This window comes from Scyliorhinus canicula, chromosome 1, assembly GCF_902713615.1.
Source record: "Scyliorhinus canicula chromosome 1, sScyCan1.1, whole genome shotgun sequence".
Classification (NCBI taxonomy): Eukaryota; Metazoa; Chordata; class Chondrichthyes; order Carcharhiniformes; family Scyliorhinidae; genus Scyliorhinus; species Scyliorhinus canicula.
Window position 1 is genome coordinate 168,103,823 of NC_052146.1, and position 26,834 is coordinate 168,130,656.

Here is a 26,834-nt window from a genome sequence, read left to right on the forward strand (position 1 = left end):
TGGGAACACCACCACTTGGAAGTTCCCCTCCATGTCACTCGCCATCCTGACTTGGAAATACATTAACGTTACTTCACTGTCGCTTGATCAAAATTCTGGACCACTTTTCCTGACAGCACTGTGGGTGGTACCTACACCACAGGGACTGCAGTGGTTCAAGAAGACAGCTCACTGCCACCTTCAGAAGGGTAATTATGGATGGGCAAGAAATGCTGGTCTAGCCAGCGACCTGTAAATGAATTAAAAATAAATTAAATAATACTTTTCTGGCTAGAATTACGGCGAGATATGGTTGAATTCTGCAAGGCTTGTCACACACGTGAAATGGTTGAGAAAAGCCAGCTGTCTATTAAACCAGCTCCCATGCCTGCTTTTCAATGCAGTTTAATAGGGTTCTAGTGTATTGTGTTGGACTTCCATCTAAAGTCAAAACAGGGTATTTAACAATTCAACTATTAAAAAAACTTTTAACAATCTGAAGAAAGATTGCTGCAGATATGATAATTGAAGGGTTAATTCAGTTTTTCACTAGATTTCAATTGTCCAGAGAGGTTCAATCTAACGGATTGAATCAACTGCATACCACCCACGGTTGGCAAGGACATTGGAAAGATGCCATCAAATGTTAAATACCTTGGTCAAAGCTGATTGCCTCGAATACCCAGAGGATTGCATTAGGGAAATTTCATTTTTATTGTTTGCAATTAGGGTTGCATCTAATAGGTTAACGGGTTTCTGTAGAGATAGACTGCCAAAAGCAGGTGAAGATTGAACAGACAGAAAGGGTATGGGTGACCACCAGGCAGAGTAGAGGAAGGCAGGTAGTGCAGGAGTCCCCTAGCGGGCCTTTTTAACAGCTAAACCATTTTGGATACTGTTGAGGGAGATGACTGTCGGGGAAAGCAATGGCAACCAACTTAGGACAACATGGGTTGGTCTGCTGCACAAGAGAGGAGGAGGAAGAACAGCATGGCTATAGTGGTAGGGGATTTGATTGTAAGGAGAACAGACAGGCGTTTCTGTGGCCAGAAAAGAGACTCCAGGATGGTAAATTGCCTCCTTTGTGCCAGGATCAGGGATGTCATTGTACATCCCTGATCCTGATGCAGGGCATTCTGAAGGAGGGGGGGTGCAAACAGATAAATATTGTGGTGCACATTGGTACCATGGCTTGTCCATCAGAGCCTGGGTCTGCACTGGGGGTTCTGCAGGGCCGGCCCTCCCCGTTTCCATGCCTCCACGTGTGGCTGCTGGCTCCGAGGCTGAGGTTTGCCTCCCCTCGTCTCTGCTGGCTTTTCAGCTTGGCGGCTGATTCTTTCCCACCTTGCTTGGCCGTCTGGTCGATGAGGGGTTAGGGTAGGGGGGTTAGAGTAGGGGATTGTAGATATTTTTGGTGCCCTTTTCCTGAGTAGTCGAAGATCTTACACTGGAACCACCTTTCATGCGACTGCTCAGCTCATGGCCGCCAGCGGAAGACCCCCTTAATGTACTTCGAATATAGAACAGTACAGCACAGCACAGGCTGTTCGGCCCACGATGTTATGCCAACCATTTATCCTAATCTAAGGTCAACCTAACCTACACCCCTTCAATTTGCTGCTGTCCATATGCCTGTCTAAGAGTCCCTTAAATGTCCCTAATGACTCTGACTCCACCACCTCTGCTGGCAGTGCATTCCACGTACCCACCACTGTCTGTGTAAAGAACCGACCTCTGACATTTCCCTTTATCACCTTCCTCCAATCATCTTAAAGTTATGTCCTCTCGTGACAGCCATTTCCACCCTGGGGAAAAGTCTCTGGCTATCCACTCTTATCCATGCCTCTTATCACATTGTACACCTCTGTCATGTCACTCACTGCCTTCTTCGCTCCAGTGAGAAAATCTCTAGCTCCCTCAACCTTTCTTCATAAGACATGCCCTCCAGTCCAGGGAGCATCGTGGTAAATCTCCTTTGCACCCTCTCCAAAGCATCCCCATCCTTCCTATAATGAGGTGACCAGAACTGGACACAATATTTCAAGTGTGGTCTAACTAGAGTTTTATAAAGCTGCAGCACAACCTTGGGCTCTTAAACTCAATCCTTCTGTTAATGAAAGCCAACGCACCATAGGCCTTCTTAACAACCCTATCAACCTGGGTGGAAACTTTGAGGGATCTATGTACGTGGACCCCAAGATCCCTCTGTTCCTCCACACTTACAAGAATCCTGCATTCAGCATTCAAATTTGACCTTCCAAAATTAATCGCTTCACATTTTTAAAAAAATATTTTTTTATTCTCCTTCTTCACATTTTCTCCCAAATTTACACCCAACAATAATTAGTAACAAATGTAATATCAATCCCCATATCAATAACAACAATCCCATCCTCCCACCAAACCCCCAAACAACTGCCCGCATGTTAACATAAACAAATGACAAAGAGGAATCCGGAATCACCCATAATCACCATTAACACATACAGTCCCCCTCCCCCAAGTGTTCGATGTGATCGAATTCTCGAAAGTGCATAATGAATAATGCTCATGAATTGTAGAACCCCTCCAACCATCCCCTCAGTTCAAATTTGACCTTTTCAAGCATCAAGAGTTTCAGCAGGTCCCCCCGCCACGGCAGGGCACAGGGTGGAGAGGTTGACACTTCCACTCGCTGTCTTCTTTCGGCCAGCCAATTCTGTATCCAGCCAGCCAATTCTGTATCCAGCCAGCCAATTCTGTATCCAGACAGCCAAATTTTTCTGTATCCCATGCCCCCTGACTTTCTGAATGAGAATTTTGAAGCAACTCCGGATTTTTCTTTATTTTACCTGCCAGTATCCTTTCATGCCCCCTTTTTGCTGTCCTAATTTCCTTTTTAAGTTCCCTTTTGCACATTCTATACTCCATTAGGGCTTCTGCTGTTTTGAGCCCTTGATATCTGCCATAAGCCTCCCTTTTACTTTTTATCCAATGCTGTATATCCTTTGATATGCAGGGTTCACTGGATTTGTTGGACACACCCTTTTTCTTGATTGGAGCATGTTGGCCCTGTACTCTCCATGTTACCATCTTGAATGCATCCCACTGTTCTGGTACAGATTTACCTAAAAATGTCTGCTTCCAATCAACTTGGGTCAAATCATATCTGGTCTTATTAAAATCGGCCTTTCCCCAGTTTAGAACTTTGATTTCACGACCATCCTTGTCCTTTTCCACAACAATCTTGAATCTAATGGAGCTATGATTGCTATTTGCAAACTGTTCCACCACTGATACTTCAACCACTTGCCCGGCTTTGTTACCTCAAATTAAGTCCAGGCACCGCCCCCTCTCTTGTAGGACCTTCTACGTACTGGCTTAAAAAGTTCTCCTGAATGTATTTCCACTCTCTAAACCTTTCACACTCTGACTACGCCAGCTAATGTTGGGAAAGTTGAAATCTCCCACTGTCACTACCCTATTAATTTCTCTGAAATTTGCCCACATATCTGTTCTTCTATTTCCCTCAAACTGTTAGGGGGCCTATGGAACACTCCCAGCAATGTGATTGCTCCTTTTTGACTTGGGTTCTACCCATATGACTTCATTTGAAGAGCCTTCTAAGATGTCGTCCTCCTTACTGCTAAAATTGGGCAGCATGGTGGTTAGCACAATCGCTTCACAGCTCCAGGGTCCCAGGTTCGATTCCCGGCTTGGGTCACTGTCTGTGCGGAGTCTGCACATCCTCCCCGTGTGTGCGTGGGTTTCCTCCGGGTGCTCCGGTTTCCTCCCACAGTCCAAAGATGTGCAGGTTAGGTGGATTGGCCATGATAAATTGCCCTTAGTGTCCAAAATTGCCCGTAGTGTAGGGTGGGGTTACTGGGTTATGGGGATAGGGCGGTGGTGTTGACCTTGGGTAGGGTGCTCTTTCCAGGAGCCGGTGCAGACTCGATGGGCCGAATGGCCTCCTTCGGCACTGTAAATTCTATGATATTCCCTGATCAAAATTACAACACTCGCTCCTATTTCATTCTCTCGCCTTAAGTTCCTATATCCTGGAATATTGAACTGCCAATCCTGCCCCTCTCTCAACCGTGTCTCAGTGACTGCAATGGCATCTTACCCCCATGTTTTAATTTGTGCCCTCAATTCATCTGCTTTGTTCGTCAGACTCCTTGCATTAAAATTAATACCATCCAATCTTGCCAAACTCCGTTGTGACTTAACTGGGCTAGAAATTCTATGCCTTCCTGACTCACTTAGAACCATAGAATCCCTACAGTGCAGAAGGAGGCCATTCGGCCCATCGAGTCTGCACCGACCCTCTGAAAGAATACTTCACTCAAGCTCACACCCCCACCCTACTCCATTAACCCACTAATCTAACCGTCACATCTTTTTGGACACTTAAGAGTCAGTTTAGCATAGCCTGATCCACTTAACCACTTTAGACTGGGAGGAAACTGGAACACCCGGAGGAAACCCATGCAGGCACGGGGAAAAGGTGCAAACTCCACACAGACAGTGACCTTAGGCTGGAATTGAAACCAGGTCCCTGATGCTGTGATGCAGCAGTGCTAACCACGGTGCCACCAAACTTGATTACTCCTATAATTTTGGCTGTGTATCTCCTGCTGAACCTTCTGTCAGGATTCCAGCCCCCTGTCAAGTTAGTTTAAAACTTCCCAACAACGATGTAGCGATGCCGGTGCTGGACTGGGGTGGGCACAGTAAGAAGTCTTACAACACCAGGTAGCACAGTGGTTAGCACTGTGGCTACACAGCACCAGGGTCCCAGGTTTCCTCCCACAAGTCCTGAAAGACACTTGTAATTTGGACATTTTGAATTCTCCCTCTGTGTACCCAAACAGGTGTCGGAATGTTCTAATTTTCAAGGAGCTATGATTCTTCTGTTAAATATTTCCTGGGATCTGCTTCAATAATAGTTTGTGGCAGAGAGTGCCACATTATGGTCACCGTCTGTAATTGTAACCATTTTTGGGGTAAAACTTGGAATGGATCCAGAGTAACAGGTTCCTCTCATTATGCTCGTTTGAATCTACTATCCCTGCCCATCTTGCTGCTCGATTGGCTCTCACTTCAGTTAGCATATATATTTTCATAACCGCTGATATGAATTCAGAAGCATATCTGCATTGAGTCAAGTCTGGCTTCATTGTCTGAATAAAATTATTTTTGGTCAACCAATAGGGGTGGCACGTAGCACAGTGGTTAGCGCTGTAGCTTCACAGCTCCAGGGTCCCAGGTTCGATCCCTAGCTTAGGTCACTGTCTGCGTTGAGAATGCGTGTTCTCCTTGTGGCTGCTTGGGTTTCCTCCGGGTGCTCTGGTTTCCTCCCACAAGTCCTGAGAGACGCGCTTGTTAGGTAATTTGGACATTGCAAGGTAGAGTTTGTTCTGTTTGCCCCACTTTAACCCTCTTGCTGACCCCTCAGTCCTCTTTAAAGAAATCGATAAACGGTTTCCACCTACGGGGTGAACCCCTCTGCTGCTCTCACAGAGCGAACTTGACCTTCTCCAGCCTCAGGAATTCTGCCAGGCTACTCACCCACACTCCTGCTTTCAGCGGCTCCGAGTCCTGCCATTCTATCAAAATCTCCAGGCTATCAGGGAGGCAAAGGCCAAAACGTCAGCCTCTCTCGCCCCCTAGACTCCTGGGTCTTCTGACACCTCAATTCAAATATTAATGTTAATGAATGTTTGAGAATGTGTACATTTTTAATTTCACAGGCTAATTAATTTAACTCTTTGTTTTTCATGCAGATGTGTCTCCAACATTTCTCCAGTTCTGCGGGTTTTAGCTTGCAGACAAAAGCACACACTGCCTGATCTGCCTTATGACTATGGTGCACTGGAGCCACATATCAGTGCTGAAATAATGCAGCTGCACCATAGCAAGCATCATGCAACCTATGTTAACAACCTAAATATCACAGAAGAGAAGTATGCGGAGTCCATGGCCAAGGGTGAGTAGGTGCAATATGCGGGATGCTGCACATAACATAGCTGACCTGAGAGGAATGTCCAGGCAGATTTATTTTAATTCCAAAATACCGGCAGGAGATGAATAGTGGGCTATCAATAATGTTATTCATGGGTAATAGCATTAGCCAGTTTCAGACTGAGCAAACTAAAATGTCCAGTGAAGAATTTTTATTTTTTTAACCAATTGTCAGTATGTATGAAATTTTTAATTAAAGTTCTTGTGGATTGTACTGTTAGTATTTATACCAATCGGCATTTAATGGGTGGTCATTAGATTATAGGCAAGGTGCTGTTTCTTGGGAGGGAGGTATGGTTTCGGCAGCAGGTTTATCAGCTTTTTATTCTGCACACTTTTTTTTTTATTGCTGCATATGATAGCCTAGATGCAAGCTGACAGCTTTTCAATTGTCTTTTTTCTCCCCCCACCTTGCATTTAGTGAAGTTAGAATTTAATTCTAGTTAAAGGCTTGGATTGCAGTCTGCCGTTCTCCATGTCATTATTTCAACAATTCAGCTGAGGCCCTTTTCAGAATTTAAAGCCCTAAGCCCATTTTCCTCTGAATGTATCAACATACTTCTGTCAACAGGTTTCCTGTGTCTGAGTGGGTTTCACACCCACAACCTAGAAGATGTGCAGGCGAGGTGGGTTGGCCATGCTGAACTGCCCCTTCATTGGAAAAGAAATAATTGGGCACTCTAAAACAACAGAAGAAAAACCATAGGCCAGATCCCAATGGAAGCAGAATTGGGATTGGGTCCCGACAACAACACTTCTAATAAAAACTATTTTTGGGGTTGGGGAGGTAAGTTGTAGTGGGGTGTCCAAGGGAGGAATCAAGTGATCAGGTCGGCATTTAAAAATGGCAATCCAATCTGAAGATTGCTCGTCAGTGCAGGAAGCGATGTAAGTGCGGCCTTGATGTAGCGTTCCTGTTTAATAGCTGCTGTACGTGCCCAACACGGGATTCTGTTTTTTGCGTGTTAAATCAGGCCCGGAGGGTGGAGTATAATGCAGGAAGTGTAAAGTTATTCACTTTAGCCATAAGAATAGAAAAGCAGAATATTTTTTAAAGGTATAAAACTTGTAAGTGTTGATGCTGAAAGTGACATGGGTGTATTTATACAAGGAACACAGAAAGTTAACATGCAGATGCAGCAAGGAATTAGGAAGGCAAATGGCAAGTGGGCCTTTATTTCAAGACTGAGAATTAGAATGCAAAGATAAAGAAGTCTGCTGCAATTGTGCAGGATTTTAATGAGACCACATCTGGAATAGTACTTTGCTTTCCACATTTAAAAAAGGATATTCTTGCTTTGGAGGAGGTACAGCAAAGGTTCACTGAATTGGCCACTGGGATGAGAGGATTGCATTATGATGAGCTAATTAAATTGAGTTTATATTCTCAGGAGTTTTAAGAAAAAAATGAGAGATGATCTCATTGAAACCTACAAAATTCTGAAGTGGAAATTCTGAAGTGGTTTGATGGGAGAGATGGTTTCCGCTGGTTGGGGAGCGCAGTCTCAGGATAATGGACCAAACATTTAAATCTGCAATGAGGGGAATTTGCTTCACTCAAGGGTTTGTGAAGCTGTAGAATTCTCCACCCAGAGGGCTGTGGACGCTGCATTGTTGAATACATTTTAAGGCAGATAGACAGATTTTTGGTGTCTCGGGAAATTAAAGGATTTGGAGATTGGATGGGATCAACAATATCATGTTGAAGAATGGAGCAAGTTTGACGGGCCATATGGTCTATTCCTGCTCTGATATTCTATTATTAGAGACATAATGAGAAGATTACCTAGAACTGGACATGCAACTCCTGTTTTGATTTATGTTGCCAGAAGGAGTTGCAGACTGGGGTGCGGAATAAAAAAGCTTCCCATTGTGGAAAGATTGTGCTTCTGTTTATGTTAAATAGATTTGCCCACATTGAATAATTTTTTGCACACTGAGCAGATCTTAAAATTTCTTTCATATATTTTAGGTGATGTGACAACTCAAGTTGCTCTGCAGCCAGCATTACGATTTAATGGTGGGGGTCATATTAATCACTCTATCTTCTGGACTAACCTGTCTCCTAATGGAGGAGGAGAGCCTGCAGGTAGGTTTGAACTATGTAATTTGTAAAGTTGCCATAGCCCCAGATGACCATAGGCTACTTTCCCCTTTTGAGGGGGAGAGTTGACTGGTGGTGATTTAACCTGGGGATCACCATACCTCAGGCAAGGAACAAAGTTGGGAAGATGGTTCTTCATGAATACCTTCAGCCGGTGCGGGTATTGAAATCCCGCTGCTGGTCTCACTCTGCATCACGAACCAGCTGTTCAGCCAACTGAACTAAGCTGCAATGGCATGTCTTCTGGTTGGGGAGGCATGAGCACTTCACGATGCCATAATTGAATATTTGAGAGAACTTTTTTCAATATCCATTTTGTCTGATTAATGACAAGCAAAACAGTTAGCTTGTCTGTTGCCTTTTGGTCAGTTTTAGTGTTATCAGCAATCATCGATATTGGTGAACCTATTTCTCATAATGTACTTTGAAGTTGAATAAACTTGCATCAAATAATTGAACTGCATTTAAGCCAATTATAAATCAAGATTTAAATTTCACTATCTTCAGGTTTACAGGAATTCTCCGACCCCCCGAGATTCGGCGGGGGGGGGGGGGGAATCGTGCCGGTCGGCGGGCCCCCCCCTGCCGGTCGACGCACCGGTCGGCGGGCCCCCCGTGGTGATTCTCCGGCCCGCAATGGGCCGAAGTCCCGCCGCTGACAGGCCTCTCCCACCGCCGTGAATTAAACCTGATTGGCGGCGCGGATGGGCTCCGGGAATGTAAGCGCAGACTGGGTGACCACTTTGCGGAATACCGTTGCTCAGTTCATCAGCATGACCGTTACTTCCCTGTTGCTTGCCATTTTAACTCAGCACCTTGCTCTCATGCCCACATACCCAGTCTTGGCCTACTGCAATGCTCTAGTGAAGACCAGCTGGAGGAACAGCATCTCACCTTCTGGTTAAGCATGTTGCAGCCCTCAAGACTCAAGGTTGAATTCGGCATCTTTAGACTGCCTCCAGCTTAACCCCCCTCCCCCTCCCCCACTCTTTCTTTACTATTCCATAGATGTATTGCCTCGATATAAAATGGCCCCCTCCCCCTCTCACACCAGGCCTCCTGTCATTTGTTCTTAAAGTTGCTACTTTTTGTTGCCGTTTCTTTTGCATTAACATTCCTTTTGTTTCCGATGAAGGGTCTATGACTAAAAGCATTAACTGTTGGATCTCTTGTTGGATGCTGCCAGACCGGCTCCATCTTTACAGCTTCCTCTGTTCTTGTTTCAGTTTCCAGTATCCACAGCATTTTGCTTATTTTAAGTTATGGCTTAATTTTCTGTTTTGGCCTCAAGTGGAGTACTGTGTCCAATTCTGAGAATCACTCTTTAGGAAAGGTAGTGAAAGCTTTAGAGAGGATGTAAAAGATATTTCAAAAATGGTTTCAGGGTTTAGGGACTTGAAGGACGTGGAGATGTTGTGGTTATTTTCCTGAGAGAAGGTTATGAGGTGATTTGCTGGAGATATTCAAAATCCTGCAGGTTCTGCAACATCCTGCACTGCATTCACGATGGTGGAGCAACAGTCCTGGCACTGACTAATGATATCAGAAGGGAAATGCTAATGTGTGACTGGGATGATGATGTATCACTACATTAATCTGTCTTGGGTTAAAGAGAGGTTGGAACTCCATGCTCAGGAGCAATATGCCTACTCTGTAACTTGTTTAGATGGAGTACTAATAAACAAGTGTTAAACAAGTACCAGAGTATGGCTACAATCTGTCCAGTAATCAAGATCCAAGGTCAGAGTTCACAGATAAGTAGTATTATTTCAGCACGTGGTGGCAGCAGTATATTGAAGTAAAAGAATGTTATTGAAGGAACCACAAAGTGAAGAAGAACCTGATAGCAGCTTGCCCTTAAGACTTGACGTAAGGAAGAGTAGATAGAGGTAACAATGACCATAACCAGTGAGCTATCCCTGGCCCAATGCTGCCCATATGTCTTTCTCAAGACCGGAAAAAGTGGGAATTATGGAAATACCTTTTCCTACGATATTGAGTAGGATTGGGCATTCACATTAAAGAACAGAAGCATCGAGTCAGTTTGTTTCTTTATGATGGAGGTTCATTGGCAGACATTTTCCTAAGTGAAGGAGTCCACCGCGGACTTTAAGTGCGTTCTCAATGTTGTCTGGCTAGTTCTTGCAGAAGGACATGTTAATCTGTGATCACATAGTCATGGGCATCTGAGACAAAAATCTCCCAACTTTCTTCAGACTAAATGATCTTAAATGTACTTTGGATCAAGTGGTCCAATATACGAGCGAGATAGGCTGAGCTTAAGGAGTTCAGTCAGCAGTAATTTGATGTTACTCCATAGACTGGGTAGGCCCATGGACAGCAGTCCCACCTTTTTAAAAAGAAATCCGCCAAACTGGGCCAAAGGGCAGAAAACACACTGGCAGTCACTTTGAGATGCTTGTGTTGTGGTGTGAAGTACCAGGACTGCTGGCAGTCACTTTGAGATGCTTGTGTTGTGGTGTGAAGTACCAGGACTGCTGGCAGTCACTTTGAGATGCTTGTGTTGTGGTGTGAAGTACCAGGACTGCTCAGCAGGTGATGTGGAATCCTTTTAAGTGCAAATCCAACAACTTTTAATTGAGGTAGAAGACATTTATTTTTTAAAACTCCCAGCATTTCTCGAAGCCCAAATGCACCTTCCCTTTAAGATGCTGATGTACGCTCACAGTATTTTATGCCCTGTTAATGTGCAGTGGCATTGGCTACATTCCGTTAAATGACAAGGCAGCACTAATTTAATTCGCAATGAACAAGAACAACGAACATAGACCACTGCAGCACAGGAACAGGCCCTCCGGCCCTCCAAGCCTGTACCGACCATGCTGCCCGTCAAAACTAAAATCTTCTACACTTGAGGGGCCCTTGTTCCTCTATTCCCATCCTAATCATGTATTTGTCAAGATGCCCCTTAAATGTCACTATCGTCCCTGCTTCCACCACCTCCTCTGGCAGCGAGTTCCAGGCAACCACTACCCTCTGTGTAAAAACATCTCTTGCACATCGCCTTTAAACTTTTCCCCTTGCACCTTAAACCTATGTCTCCTAGTAATTGACTCTTCCATCCTGGGAAAAAGCTTCTGACTATCCACTCTGTCCATTGCTCCTCATAATTTTGTAGACTTATGTCAGGTCGTCCCTCAACCTCTGTCATTCCAGTGAGAACAAACCAGTTTATTTAATCTCTCCTCATAGCTAATGCTAGGTCTAGGTTAATTTTGTATTACCATCCTCTTGCCTGTTTTCAGGTTTCAGCCAATTTCTTCTGAATACAGTTGCTGTCTGGGATTATGTATGTATAATAAATATATGGGTATAGAACATTACAGCGCAGGACAGGCCCTTCGGCCCTCGATGTTGCGCCAACCTGTAAAACCACTCTAAAGCCCATCTACACTATTCCCTTATCATCCATATGCCTATCCAGTGACCATTTGAATGCGTTTAGTGTTGGCGAGTCCACTACTGTTGCAGGCAGGGCATTCCACGCCCTTACTACTCTCTGGGTGAAGAACCTACCTCTGACATCTGTCCTGTATCTATCTCCCCTCAATTTAAAGCTATGTCTCCTCGTGCTGGACATCACCATCCGAGGAAAAAGGCTCTCGATGTCCACCCTATCCACCCACTCTGATCATCTTGTATGCCTCAATTAAGTCACCTCTTAACCTTCTCTCTAACGAAAACAGCCTCAAGTCCTTCAGCCTTTCCTCGTAAGTTCTTCCCTCCATACCAGGCAACGTCCTTGTAAATCTCCTCTGTACCCTTTCCAATGCTTCCACTTCCTTCCTATAATGCGGCAACCAGAACTGCACGCAATACTCCAAATGCGGCCGCACCAGAGTTTTGTACAACTGCAACATGACCTCATGGCTCCGAAACTCAATTCCTCTACCAATAAAAGCTAACACACCGTACGCCTTCTTAACAACCCTCTCAACCTGGGTGACAACTTTCAGGGATCTATGGACATGGACACCGAGATCTCTCTGCTCGTCCACACTACCAAGAATCTTACCATTAGCCCAGTACTGTCTTCCTGTTATTCCGTCCAAAATGAATCACCTCACACTTTTCTGCATTAAACTCCATTTGCCACCTGTCAGCCCAGCTCTGCAGCTTATCTATGTCCTTCTGTAACTTGTAACATCCTTCTGCACTGTCCACAACTCCACCGACTTTAGTGGCAACTGCAAATTTACTCACCCATCCTTCTACGCCCTCCTCCAGGTCATTTATAAAAATGACAAACAGCAGTGGCCCCAAAACAGATCCTTGTGGTGCACCACTAGTAACTGGACACCAGTCTGAACATTTCCCATCAACCACCACCCTTTGTCTTCTATCAGCCAGCCAATTTCTGATCCAAACTGCTAAATCACCCTGAATCCCATTCCTCTGTATTTTCTGCAATAGCCTACCGTGGGGAACCTTCTCAAACGCTTTACTGAAATCCATATACACCACATCCACTGCATTACCCTCATCCACCTGTTTGGTCACCTTCTCGAAGAACTCAATAAGGTTTATGAGGCACGACCTACCCATCACAAAACCATGTTGACTATCTCTAATCAAATTATTCATTTCCAGATGATTATACATCCTATCTCTTAGAAACCTTTCCAAGACTTTTCCCACAACAGAAGTAAGGCTCACTGGTCTATAGTTACCGGGGTTATCTATACTCCCCTTCTTGAACAAGGGGACAACATTTGCTATCCTCCAGTCCTCTGGCACTATTCCTGTACAGTAAGAAGTCTTACAACACTCGGGTGAGGAAGGAGCTGCGCTCCGAAAGCTCGTGTTTGAAACAAACCTGTTGGACTTTAACCTGGTGTTGTAAGACTTCTTACTGTGCTCACCCCAGTCCAACGCCGGCATCTCCACATCATGACTATTCCTGTAGACAAAGATGACTTAAAGATCAAAGCCAAAGGCTCAGCAATCTCCTCCCTAGCTTCCCAGAGAATCCTAGGATAAATCCCATCCGGCCCAGGGGACTTACCTGTCACACTTTCCAGAATCGCTAACACCACTTCCTTATGAATCTCAAGCCCTTCTAGTCTAGTAACAAACTGCTGTGACAAAGTTAATTGATGAGGGAAGGGCTGTAGATGTCATATACATGGACTTTAGTAAGGCATTTGATAAGGTTTCCCATGGCAGGTTGATGGAAAAAGTGAAGTCGTATGGGGTTCAGTGTGTACTAGCTAGATGGATAAAGAACTGGCTGGGCAACAGGAGACAGAGAGTAGTGGTGGAAGGAGTGTCTCAAAATGGAGAAGGGTGACTAGTGGTGTTCCACAGGGATCTGTGCTCGGACCACTGCTGTTTGTGATCTACATAAATGACCTGGAGGAAGGTAAAGGTGGTCTGATTAGCAAGTTTGCAGATGATACTAAGATTGGTGGAGTTGCAGATAGCGAGGAGGACTGTCAGAGAATACAGCAAAATATAGATAGATTGGAGAGTTGGGCAGAGAAATGGCAGATGGAGTTCAATTCAGGCAAATGCGAGGTGATGCATTTTGGAAGATCAAATTCAAGAGCAGACTATATGGTCAATGGAAGGGTCTTGGGGAAAATTGATGTACAGAGAGATCTGGGAGTTCAGGTCCATTGTACCCTGAAGGTGGCAACGCAAGTTGATAGAGTGGTCAAGAAGGCATACAGCATGCTTTCCTTCATCGGACGGGGTATTGAGTACAAGAGTTGGCAGGTGATGTTACAGTTGTATAGGACTTTGGTTCGGCCACATTTGGAATACTGCGTGCAGTTCTGGTCGCCACATTACCAGAAGGATGTGGATGCTTTGGAGAGGGTGCAGAGGAGGTTCACCAGGATGTTGCCTGGTATGGAGGGTGCTAGCTATGAAGAAAGGTTGAGTAGATTAGGATTGTTTTCGTTGAAAAGACGGAGGTTGAGGGGGGACCTGATTGAGGTCTACAAAATTATGAGAGGTATGGACAGGTTTGATAGCAACAAACTTTTCCCAAGAGTGGGGGTGTCAGTTACAAGGGGTCACGATTTCAAGGTGAGAGGGGGAAAGTTTAAGGGAGATGTGCGTGGAAAGTTTTTTACGCAGAGGGTGGTGGGTACCTGGAACGCTTTACCAGCGAAGGTGGTAGAGGTGGGCACGATAGCATCATTTAAGAGGCATCTAGACTGGTATGTGAATGGGCGGGAACAGAGGGAAGTAGACCTTGGAAAATAGGAGACAGATTTAGATAAAGGACCTGGATCGGCGCAGGCTGGGAGGGCCGAAGGGCCTGTTCCTGTGCTGTAATTTTCTTTGTTCTTTGTTCAGTAGCCTATATCTCAGTATTCTCCTCGACAACATTGTCTTTTTCCTGTGTGAATACAGACGAAAAATACTCATTTAGCACCTCTCCTATCTCCTCGGACTCCACGCACAACTTCCCAAGACTGTCCTTGACTGGCTCTACTCTTACCCTAGTCATTCTTTTATTCCTGACATATCTATAGAAAGCTTTAGGGTTATCCTTGATCCTACCTGCCAAAGACTTCTCGTGTCCTCTCCTGGCTCTTCTTAGCTCTCTCTTTAGAGCCTTCCTAGCTCAAGCGCCCTAACTGAACCATCACGTCTCATCTTTACATAAGCCTCCTTCTTCCTCTTGACAAGTGTTTCAGCTGCTTTAGTAAACCATGGTTCCCTCGCTCGACCACTTCCTCCCTGCCTAACAGGTACATACTTATCAAGGACACGCAGTAGCTGTTCCTTGAACATGCTCCACATTTCCATTGTGCCCATTCCCTGCAGTTTTCTTCTCCAGTCGATGCATCCTAAGTTTTCTCGGCTATTGCAGAAAATACGGAGGCTGGGGATTGAGGGTGATTTAGAGATGTGGATCAGAAATTGGCTAGTTGAAAGAAGACAGAGAGTGGTAGTTGATGGGAAATGTTCAGAATGGAGTTCAGTTACGAGTGGCGTACCACAAGGATCTGTTCTGGGGCCGTTGCTGTTTGTCATTTTTATAAATGACCTAGAGGAGGGCGCAGAAGGATGGGTGAGTAAATTTGCAGACGACACTAAAGTCGGTGGAGTTGTAGATAGTGCGAAAGGATGTTGCAGGTTACAGAGGGACATAGATAAGCTGCAGAGCTGGGCTGAGAGGTGGCAAATGGAGTTTAATGTGGAGAAGTGTGAGGTGATTCACTTTGGAAAGAATAACAGGAATGAGGAATATTTGGCTAATGGTAAAATTCTTGGTAGTGTGGATGAGCAGAGGGATCTCGGTGTCCATGTACATAGATCCTTGAAAGTTGCCACCCAGGTTGATAGGGTTGTGAAGAAGGCCTATGGTGTGTTGGCCTTTATTGGTAGAGGGATTGAGTTCCGGAGCCATGAGGTCATGTTGCAGTTGTACAAAACTCTAGTACGGCCGCATTTGGAGTATTGCGTACAGTTCTGGTCGCCTCATTATAGGAAGGACGTGGAAGCTTTGGAACAGGTGCAGAGGAGATTTACCAGGATGTTGCCTGGTATGGAGGGAAAATCTTGTGAGGAAAGGCTGATGGACTTGAGGTTGTTTTCGTTAGGGAGAAGAAGGTTAAGAGGTGACTTAATAGAGGCATACAAAATGATCAGAGGGTTAGATAGGGTGGACAGCGAGAGCCTTCTCCCGCGGATGGGGGTTAGCACGAGGGGACATAGCCTTAAATTGAGGGGTAATAGATATAGGACAGAGGTGGGTTTTTTACGCAAAGAGTGGTGAGGCCGTGGAATGCCCTACCTGCAACAGTAGTGAACTCGCCAACATTGAGGGCATTTAAAAGTTTATTGGATAAGCATATGGATGATAAGGGCATAGTGTAGGTTAGATGGCCTTTATTTTTTTTCAATGTCGGTGCAACATCGAGGGCCGAAGGGCCTGTACTGCGCTGTATCATTCTATGTTCTTTGTTCTAAGTCTTGCCTCATCGCATCATAATTGCCTTTCCCCCAGATATGACTCTTGCCTTGCGGTATATACCTATCCCTTTCCATCACTAAAGTAAACGTAATCGAATTGTGGTCATTATCACCAAAGTGCTCACCTATCTCCAAATCTGACACCTGTCCTGGTTCATTACCCAGTACCAAATCCAATACGGCCTCGCCTCTCGTTGGCCTATCTACATACTGTGTCAGGAAACCCTCCTGCACACATTGGACAAAAACGGATCCATCTATAGTACTCAAACTATAGTGTTTCCAGTCAATATTTGGAAAGTTAAAGTCCCCCATAACGACTACCCTGTTTCTTTCGCTCCTATCCAGAATCATCTTTGCAATCCTTTCCTCTACATCTCTGGAACTTTTCAGAGGCCTATAGAAAATCCCTACCTAACAGGGTGACCTCTCCTTCCCTGTTTCTGAACTCGGCCCACACTACCTCAGTATTCGAGTCCTCATCAAATCTCCTCTCAGCCACCGTAATACTGTCAGTTTGGTAGCACAGTGGGTAGCACTGTTGCTCCACAGCGCCAGGGTCCCAGGTTCGATATCCGGCTTGGGACACTGCCTGTGCGGAGTCTGCATGTTCTCCCTGTGTCTAAGTGGGTTTCCTCCGGTTGCTCCGGTTTCCTCCCACAAGTCCTGTTAGGTAATTTGGACATTCTGAATTCTCCCTCTGTGTACCCGAACAGGCGCCAGAATGTGGCGACTAGGGGCTTTTCACAGTAACTTCATTGCAGTGTAATGCAAGCCTACTTGTGACAATAAAGATTATTATTAAATTATGCAGACACGACATATGATATGGCAGCTAAAACTACCTTTGCTCATCTCATTCGTAGTGTTGCTGAGGTTAAACTCTGCTGCGCTTTAGCCTGAAGAACAGGTACAAAGGTTTGCCCAGTATCTGGATGCCCACAGATTGTTGAGGCTCATTGAAACATATAAGAGGGGACTTGACAGGGTAGATGCTGTGAGAGTATTTCCTCTCGTGGGGGAATTGCGGACTGGGGAGGGAACAGTTTAACGACCAGGGTCTCCCATTTAAGATGGAGATGAGGAGGAACTGTTGCCTCACAGCGCCAGGGATATGGGTTCAATTCTGGCCTTTGGTGACTGTGTGGAGTTTGCACATTCTCCCGTGTCTGCATGAGTTTCCTCTGGGTACTCTGGTTTCCTCCCACAGTCCAAAGACGTGCAGGTTAGGTGGCTTGGCCATGATCAATTGCCCTTAAATGTTCAAAGATGTGCTGTTTAGTTGGGGGAGTGGTTCCAGGTAGGGCTCTTTCAGAGGGTCGGGGCAGACGCGATAGGCCAAATGACGACCTTCTACATTGTAGGAATTCTATGGTTCTATGCCTTTCTTCTATCAAAGAGTCTTTAATCTCTTCCACAGAGAACAGCAAAGGTTGGGTCATCTATGGCTGAGTTGGATTATTTTTTAATTATCAAGGAAATTGAGGGTTGTACGGCAGCCAGGAAAGTGTGAACATGGTCACAATCGGATCAGCCATGATTCTACTGAATGGTGGATCAGTTTGATGGGCCGAATGTCCTACCCAAGCACCTATTTCTTATGATATTATTTAGATAGACCTTTGGCAGCAGGTTGTGAAAGATAGTGAGACACAAACTGCCAACAGCTGTTTGAGATTAAATTTAACTGGTTTAAATAGAAGGAATGGGGGAAACTGCTCAGTAGATTTGCAACAATGTGCAAATACGTTTTTGATGACCAGTGAATTAATTTAATTTAATTAGGTTTCATTTCATTCGGTAGCTCCAGTAACTCATCTGTTAACGCTTGAGGGCAATTCCTCCGTAGATAGTTCAGGCAGTGCCCTATTAGGCCCCCTCCACCAACACCCCGACTCCCTCCCTCCCCACCACCCTCCTTTCTCTTCTCTCCCTGGTACAGAGGCAAGGGTATCTGGTCTCTCCAGGGCAAAGTTTAGTGCTTGTGCCATTTGTTTTTTGTACACCTGTGTTATGAACTGTTTTAATAATCAAGAGTATCCTACCCCACCTCCCCATATGTTGGTACGCTGGGTAGGGTACCCTGTTTCGCAAACACAAAAATTAATGTTTGTACCGTTTGGTCTGGTACAACTGTGTTGTGAACTGTTCAATAAAAAGATATGGCCAATCCATCTAACCTGCACATATTTGGACTATGGAAGGAAACCGGAGCACCCGGAGGAAACTCACACAGACATGGGCAGGATGTGCACGCTCCACACAGACAGTTACCCAAGGCCGGAATTTAACTCTGGTCCCTATCGCTGTGAGGCTTCAGTGCCCCCAGGAATGGGTGTTTTTTTTTTTTTTTGCTGATGTCAATAATGAGGCCGTCACAAGGTAAATTGCTGTGAAGCGGTGTGCACGTTCTCCCCGTGTGGGTTTCGCTCCCACAACCCAAAAGATGTGCAGGATAGGTGGATTGGCCACACTAAATTGCCCCTTAATTGGAAAAAAATAATTGGGTACTCTTAAATTAAAATAAAACTTGCTGTGAGACAATGGAACAAAATGTAATTATTAAACCAACTTTTGTAATGCCTGAAACATTTTGGAAGAGATCTAGCAGTCCCGTTTGCCGCAATGACAAATCCCGCTAGGGTTGCTGAATCTCACGAAAGGGCCAAAACAGGATTTGCGTTGACGACATCTCCTGTTTGCAAATAGCCGCAGCATCCGGCCACCGTGGAGCCTCCATTCCTCAGTGGCATGGGCCACGCCAGGGTTGCAGAGGTGCCTGGAGACCCCAGGGGTTGAGGGCCAAGGATGCTCCTGGTAGTGCCACTGTAATAGGCAGTGCCAGGGGTGTAACCACCCTCCTGGTGATTAGGGGAGAGCCCTGATGACTGCATGGGGGTGGGGAGGGGAGACGGGGGGAGGGAGGGTGCCCTCTGTGGTTTGGGGGGGGAGGAGGGAATTGCCCGAAGCTTGTGGGTGTAGTCTGTGGAGGGGTTGGGGAGAACTTAAAGTTTCCAGCTCTATCAGGCTGAAGCCCACCAGATTGATGGCATAAACCACACCCACAGATTTTCTGTCCACTAAGTGCCAGAAAATCTGGTCTGAAAATTCGGCTGTGTTTCTGGAGAGAAACATGCTGATTTTCAGTCTGAGCCTGACAATTCTGGGAAAATACCTCTCCTTAAATGTTCATGTGCTTTAATTGGTGGGATATGGTTTGAAGACTCTTTACTGAGAAAGCATTTTAATATTGGTTGAGTTGAAGAATGCTTCCGAATGATAATGTGTGTTTTGTTTTGCTATATTCAGGAGCATTAATGGAAACCATCAAGCAGGACTTTGGTTCCTTTGAAAAGTTCAAGGAAACAATGACTGCAATCTCAGTTGGTGTTCAAGGCTCGGGATGGGGATGGCTGGGTTACAACAAGAATTCAGGAAGGTTACAGCTTGCTGCTGCTTCCAATCAGGATCCACTGCAAGGAACAACAGGTTAGCTATGGCTTTATTTTCCCCTTCTTGTGAATTAATGGCCAAAATAGGAATGATCTGTCACATTTAGAATATGCTTTGATTTTACTTTGCTGGTAAATATTGATTATCTCCAAATAGACCAGTCTCTAAATTTGGTCAAACCTTTTGATTGTCTTCTCTTATTTTAGCTGAATCTTTATAAATTCAACCCTGCCCTACCCCAAACTGAATAGGAATCAGAACGCTTTAAAGCTTTCAGATTAGATTTTATATTCAATTATATTACCAAAGAGTAACATTAATCCGTGGTCCTTCTGAAACTGTAACACATTTAAACATGTTCCCATTGATTTTATATTGCATTAATGGTGTGCAATTATGTTTTTGCCTTCCTTGCATGAGGTTCCTGGTAACGTATCCTAGTTTTATTTTTATTTTCCTTCTACTGGATAGACTGTGACTTTTTTCCCTGGAGCGTAGGAGGCTTGGGGGTGATGAGGGGCATAGATAAGGTAGATAGTAAACATCTTTTCCGAAAGATAGAGAGGAGTCTAAAACTAGAGGGGAGAGATACAAAAGAGACCAGAGGGGCATTTTGTTCACACACAGCGTGGTGAATGTCTGGAACAAGCTGCCAGAGGCAGTAGTAGAGACGATACAATTTTGTCTTTTAAAAAGCATTTAGACAGTGATATGGGTGAGATGGGTATAGAGAGATATGGGCCAAATGCGGGCAATTGGGACTAAGCTAGTGGTAAAAATTGGACGTCATGGACAAGTTGGGCCGAAGGGCCTGTTTCCATGCTGTAAACCTCTATGACTTTATGATGCTCCATATCTTTGATGATGGTGGAAAATAAAAGTACATACAGTACACCAAAAAGACAATTATAGCACAACAAGATGATTGTTGGGTCCAGTGTACCTCCTCAGTTGGAGTTATCTATTCAAACCCTATTTCTCATTTTTTTGGCAAATATTTAATGGCATTTGTGTTTCTCTATGGATAACATGTACAGTTGTTAAAGGTCTATTGTTAATGCAACTTTCCTTGAATAGACTCTCTAAAGTCAACATGTCCCATATTTCAGGTCTAATTCCCCTACTTGGAATTGATGTGTGGGAGCATGCCTACTACCTGCAGTACAAGAATGTGCGGGGTGACTATCTCAAAGCTATCTGGAATGTTATCAACTGGGAGAATGTAGGAGAGAGACTCAAAGCTGCCACGAAATGAGGAGTATTCATGCTGGACTTTGAGGCCATCGCTGTTTTAAAATGTTTTTCCATAACATTTGTTAAACAGATTCTAGCTCTCTTGAGACCATGTTTAAAGCATTAAATCTTTGGAAACATCCAGCAAGTATGATTTTATTTTAAATGATTCTAAACATTTGGTACATACTTTCATTCTGAAATGCTTGAGGCACTGAAGAACCTGTGTTGTACAATCCCACAATTAAAAGCAATGTAAACTTTGCTTTATTCTGTTGTAGTGTTGAAACTAGTTCCCTCCACTGCGCATGGTCAATTATCCAAAAATGAATTTATATAATCGGCAATTTGGAACTATCTTTGTTTACAAATATGATAACGGTAGTGAGAACCGGGATTAAATAGTTGGTGTGATTACCTGCAGTTGAATTTTATATATATATATATATATATATTTAAAATATTGAGGATTGGACGTCATTAGTTCTTTAAAATGTTGCCTTTTTAATGCTGTAATAAGAGTTTGAAACAAGCAAAATGTAAGAAATAATTTTCTTTTCTCATTGCTTGGAATTCCAAGGAAAGGGGGCAAACAAAATTTGAAAGAACCATTAGTAAGATGGAATAAAAGCAAGCGGAGTGAAGTAGAAATAATTGATCGCAATAAAGTAAAGCTATGGAGGGCAGCACGGTGGTGCAGTGGTTAGCACTGCTACCTCATGGCGCCGAGGTCCCAGGTTCGATCCTGGCTCTGGGTTATTGTCCGTGTGGAGCTTGCACATTCTTCCCGTGTCTGCGTGGGTTTCGCCTCCACAACCCAAAGATGTGCAGAGTAGTACAATGGGGGGTGCAACGCAGCTAGGGGGGACCTAGCTGGGGGGGGGACCGGGTGTAGGGGGGGGGGGGGGGGGGGGGGGGGGGGGACCGGGTTGCTGCTGGAATGGCCAAGGGGAAGCTGGAGGTGGTAGAGGAGGTCGGGGCGAGGGTCTGCCATTGTGGGAAACGGGCTGTGCGGGGGGCGCGGGCACGTGGCTGGCCTAGGAAGGGCTATGGCTAGTTGGCGGGGGAGGGGGCTGAATAGCCCCCTGATCCGGCTGATAACCTGGGATGTAAGGGGACTGAATGGGCCGGTCAAGCGGGCCCAGGTATTCGCGCCCCTGAAGGGGCTGAAGGCGGATGTGGCCATGCTCCAGGATGGTGGACCCTGAGGGTGGCGGATCAGGTAAGGCTGAGAAAGTGGTGGGCAGGGCAGGTGTTCCATTCGTGCTTAGATTAAAAAAACCAGGGGATGGCGATTTTGGTGGGGAAGAGAGTGTCGTTCGAGGCGTTGAGCATTGTGGCGGGCAATGGTGGTAGGTATGTGATGGTAAGTGGCAAGCTCCAGGGGGAGCGGGTGGTGCTGGTCAATGTATACGCCCGAATTGGGACAATGCGGGGTTCATGCGGCATATTTTGGGCCGGATTCCGGATCTTGAGACAGGAAGCCTAATAATGGGAGGGGATTTCAACACGGTGCTGGACCCGGCACTTGATCGCTCTAGGTCTAGGATGGGCAGGAGGCCGGCAGCGGCCAAGGTGTTGAGGGGGTTTATGGACCAGTTGGGAGGGGTGGACCCATGGAGATCTACGAGGCCAGGGGCCAGAGAATTTTCATTCTTCTCCCACGTCCACAAGGCCTACTCCCGGATTGACTTTTTTGTCATGAGCAGGGCACTGATTCCGAGGGTGGAGGACACTGAGTACTCGGCGATAGCCGTTTCTGATCACGCTCCACATTGGGTGGACTTCGAGTTGGGGGAGGAGAGAGACCAACGTCCGCTGTGGCGTCTGGAGGTGGGGCTGCTAGCGGGCGAGCAGGTGAGCGGGCGGATCAGGAGGTGTATAGAGAGGTACCTGGAGACTAATGATAATTGGCAGGTAAAGTAGGGGTGGTCAGAGGAGAGCTAATCTCCATTAGGGCACACGAGGAGAGGGGGAGAGGAGAGAGAGGGAGAGGTTGGTGGGGGAGATGGTGAGGGTGGACAGGTGAGTGAGGGTTAGCACAGAGGCCCCGGAGGAGGGATTTCTGAGGAAGCGGCGTAGCCTCCAGGCCGGGTTTGATTTATTGACCACCGGGAAGGCGGAGGCGCAGTGGAGGAGGGCGCAGGGGGCGGAATATGAATACGGAGAAAAGGCGAGCCGGATGCTGGCCCACCAGCTTCGGAAGCGGGAGGCAGCTAGGGAGATTGGGGGAGTCAGGGACGGAAGAGGGAGCACGGTGCAAAGTATGAAGTAGGAGCTTTTACAAGGAACTGTACCGGTCTGAGCCCCCAGTGGAGGAGGGAGGGATGGATCGCTTCCTGGACCGACTGAGGCTTCCGAGAGTGGAGGAGGAGCAGGTGGCGGGGTCGGGGGCAGCAGTTGGACTGGAGGAGCTGGTTAAGGCGATAGGGAACATGCAGATGGGGAAGGCACCGGGGCCAGATGGGTTCCCGGATGAATTCTACAAGAAGTATTCGGACCTGCTGGGCCCGCTGTTGGTAAGGGCCTTCAATGAGGCAAGGGAAGGGGGGGCTCTGCCCCCGACGATGTCTAGGGCGCTGATCTCCCTGATCCTGAAGCGGGACAAGGATCCCCTACAGTGTGGGTCATATAGGCCGATCTCACTCTTAAATGTAGATGCAAAGCTGCTGGCAAAGATACTGGCCATGACGACAAGAGGACTGTGTGCCACAGGTCATACACGAGGATCAAACGGGGTTTGTGAAAGGGAGGCAGTTGAATGCTAATGTACAGAGTCTCTAAAATGTTATAATGATGCCGGCAGTGGAAGGGGAGGCGGAGATAGTTGTGGCGATGGATGTGGAGAAGGCCTTTGATAGGGTGGAATGGGGGTACCTGTGGGAGGTGCTGAAAAGGTTCAGGTTTGGGGAGGGGTTCGTCAGGTGGGTGAGGCTGCTATATGAGGCCCCGGTGGCGAGTGTGGCTACGAACGGAAGGAGGTCAGAGTATTTCCGATTGCACCGGGGGACGAAGCAGGGGTGTCCCCTGTCCCCCCTGCTCTTCGCGCTGGCGATTGAACCCCTGGCCATGGCGCTGAGGGAGTCAAGGAACTGGAGGGGGTAGTGTGTGTGTGTGGGGGGGGGGAAGCATTGGCTGTCGTTATACGCGGATGACTTGCTGTTGTATGTGGCAGAGGTGATGGGGATCCTTTGGGAGTTCGGGGATTTCTCCGGGTATAAGCTCAATATGGGGAAGAGCGAGCTGTTCATAGTGCACCCAGGGGAACAGGAGAGGGGATTGTGAGCTTCCGTTGAAAAAGGCGGAGAGGAGTTTTAGGTACCTGGGGGTACAGGTAGCTAGGAGCTGGGGGGCCCTTACATAAGCTTAACTTTACGAGGCTGATGAAGCAGATGGAGGAGGAGTTTAAGAGGTGGGATGTACTGCTACTCTCCCTGGCGGGCAGGGTGCAGTCAGTCAAAATGACGGTGCTCCCGAGGTTTTTGTTCTTGTTCCAATGCCTCCCTATCCTGATCCCTAAGGCTTTTTTCAGGTGGGTCAACAGGAGTGTTATGGGGCTCGTGTGGGCGCAGAAGACCCCGAGGGTGAGAAGGGTGTTCCTGGAGCGGGGCAGGGATGGGGGGGGGGGGGGGGGGGGGGGGTTGGCGCTGACTAACGTCTGGGTATTGGGCTGCCAACGTGGCGATGATACGCAAGTGGGTAATGGAGGGGGAGGGGGCGGCATGGAGGTTGGAGATGGCGTCCTGTGTGGGCACGAGCCTGGAGGCGCTGGTGACGGCGCCGCTACCGCTTCCTCCAACGAGGTATACCACGAGTCCGGTGGTGGCGGCGGCTACCCTCAAAATTTGGGGGCAATGGAGACGGCACAGGGGGGAGGTGGGGGCCTCGGTGTGGTCCCCGATACGGGGGAACCACCGGTTTATCCTGGGGAGAATGGATGGAGGGTTCCTGAATTGGCACAGGGCAGACGTTAAAAGGATGGGGGACCTGTTTGTGGACGGGAAATTCGCGAGTGGGTGAGCTGGAGGGGAGGTTCGGCCTCCCCCCGGGGAACACCTTCAGATATATGCAGGTAAGGGCGTTTATTAGGCGGCAGGGGTGGAGTTCCCATTGCTGCCGCCACGAGGGGTCCAGGACAGGGTGCTCTTGGGGGTGTGGGTTGGGGAGGGGAGGATATCGGCAACGTATCAGGTGTTGCAGGAGGAGGAGGCGGCCTCGGTGGAGGAGCTGAAGGGTAAGTGGGAGGAGGAGTTGGGTGAGGAGATTGACAAGGGGACGTGGGCGGAACCCCTGCAGAGGGTAAATTCCTCCTCTTGCACGAGGCTCAGTTTAATACAATTCAAGGTGCTGCATAGGGTGCATATGGGGGAAGAGGACAAATGTGTTAGATGCTCAGGGAGCCCAGAAAGCCATACCCACATGTTCTGGGCTTGCCCAGCGCTGGAGGGCCTCTGGGGGGGCGTAGCAGAGAACGTGTCAGGGGTGGTTGGAACCAGGGTTGAGCCGAGCTGGGGGCTCGCAATATTTGGGGTGTCGGATGAGCTGGGAGTGCAGGAGGTGAAAGAGGGCGGTACTCTGGTCTTTGCGTCCCTGTTAGCCCGGCAGAGGATTCTGCTTCAGTGGAAGGATGCGAGGCCCCCCAAGCGTGGAATCCTGGATTAACAACATGGCAGGATTTATTAAATTGGAGAGGGTGAAATTTGCCTTAAGGGGATTTGTGCAAGGGTTCTTCAGGGGGTGGCAGCCGTTCCTAGACTTCCTGGCGGAGCGTTAGACGATGGTCAACAACAGCAGCAACCTGGGGGGGGTGGTTGGGGGAGTTTGGGGTGGGTGGGGGGTTTATGAGGGTTTGTTTGTTTTTCTTGATTGGGTGTGTATATTTGCGTTTATATTGTTTATTTTTGTTAATTTATTCTTTGTGTATATTGGGGGGGGTTCTTATTTCTTAGTGTTACTTTTATTGTTGACAATTTGTGAAAATTTGAATACAAATTATTATTTTTTTTTAAATAACACAAGAAATAGGAGCAGGAGTAGACCATATAGCCCATTGAGCCTGCTCCACCATTCAATACAAGTCCAAATACAGTCCAAAGATGTGCAGGTTAGATGAATTGACCACCGATAGGGCGGGGAGTGGGCCTAGGTGTGGAGTGTTCTTTCAGAGGGTCAGTGCACTCATTGGGCTGAATGGCCTCCTGTACTGTACAGATTCTATGGAAAACAATCATGGTTGATCTTGGGCTTCAAGTCTGCTCCCATATCTCTTGATTCATTAAGGGGGCAAACATCTGTTGATCCCTTTCTTAAGTGTGCACAGTAAGAAGTCTTACAACACCAGGTTAAAGTCCAACAGGTTTGTTTCAAACACGAGCTTTCGGAGCGCAGCTCCTTCCTCAGGTGAATGGCGAGGTATGTTCCAGAAACATTTATATAGACAAAGTCAGAGATGCTGGACAATGCTTGGAATGCGAGCATTTGCAGGTAATTAAATCATTACAGATCCAGGGAGAGGGATAATCACAGGTTAAAGAGGTGTGAATTGTCTCAAGCCAGAACAGTTGGTAGGATTTTGCAAGTCCAGGCCAGATGGTGGGGGGTGGATGTAATGCGACATGAATCCAAGATCCCTGTTGAGGCCACACTCGTGCGTGCGGAACTTAGCTATAAGTTTTTGCTCGGCAATTCTGCGTTGTCGCGTGTCCTGAAGACCGCCTTGGAGAACGCTTACCTGGAGATTAGAGGCTCAATGCCCTTGACTGCTGAAGTGTTCCCCGACTGGAAGGGAACATTCCTGCCTGGTGATTATCGCACAATTCCCGTTCATTCGTTGTCGCAGTGTCTGCATGGTCTCGCCAATGTACCACGCTTCAGGACATCCTTTCCTTCAGGACATGCTCTCGTACGAACGGGATATGGCGCTCGACTCATCGATCGACAGTTCCAACGCGCCACAACAAAAAACCGCACCGACCTCCTCAGAAGACAAACACGGGACACCACTGACAGAGTACCCTTCGTCGTCCAGTACTTTCCTGGGGCGGAGAAACTACGACATCATCTTCGCAGCCTTCAACACATCATCAATGAAGATGAACATCCCCACACC

At 46.8% G+C, this 26,834-nt stretch overlaps 1 protein-coding gene across 1 annotated transcript in view; it reads left to right on the top strand.

Moving 5' to 3' along the window:
• sod2 (superoxide dismutase 2, mitochondrial) overlaps positions 1 to 20,990 on the top strand; it is a 62,426-nt gene extending 41,436 nt beyond the window's left edge. Inside the window, exons 2-5 of the mRNA XM_038802354.1 lie at positions 5,745 to 5,947; positions 7,955 to 8,071; positions 19,349 to 19,528; positions 20,602 to 20,990. Coding sequence (XP_038658282.1) covers positions 5,860 to 5,947; positions 7,955 to 8,071; positions 19,349 to 19,528; positions 20,602 to 20,747 — 531 coding nt within the window. The 5' untranslated portion in view covers positions 5,745 to 5,859 and the 3' untranslated portion in view covers positions 20,748 to 20,990. The remainder of the gene's footprint in view (positions 1 to 5,744; positions 5,948 to 7,954; positions 8,072 to 19,348; positions 19,529 to 20,601) is intronic.
• The last annotated feature ends 5,844 nt before the right edge of the window (positions 20,991 to 26,834 follow it).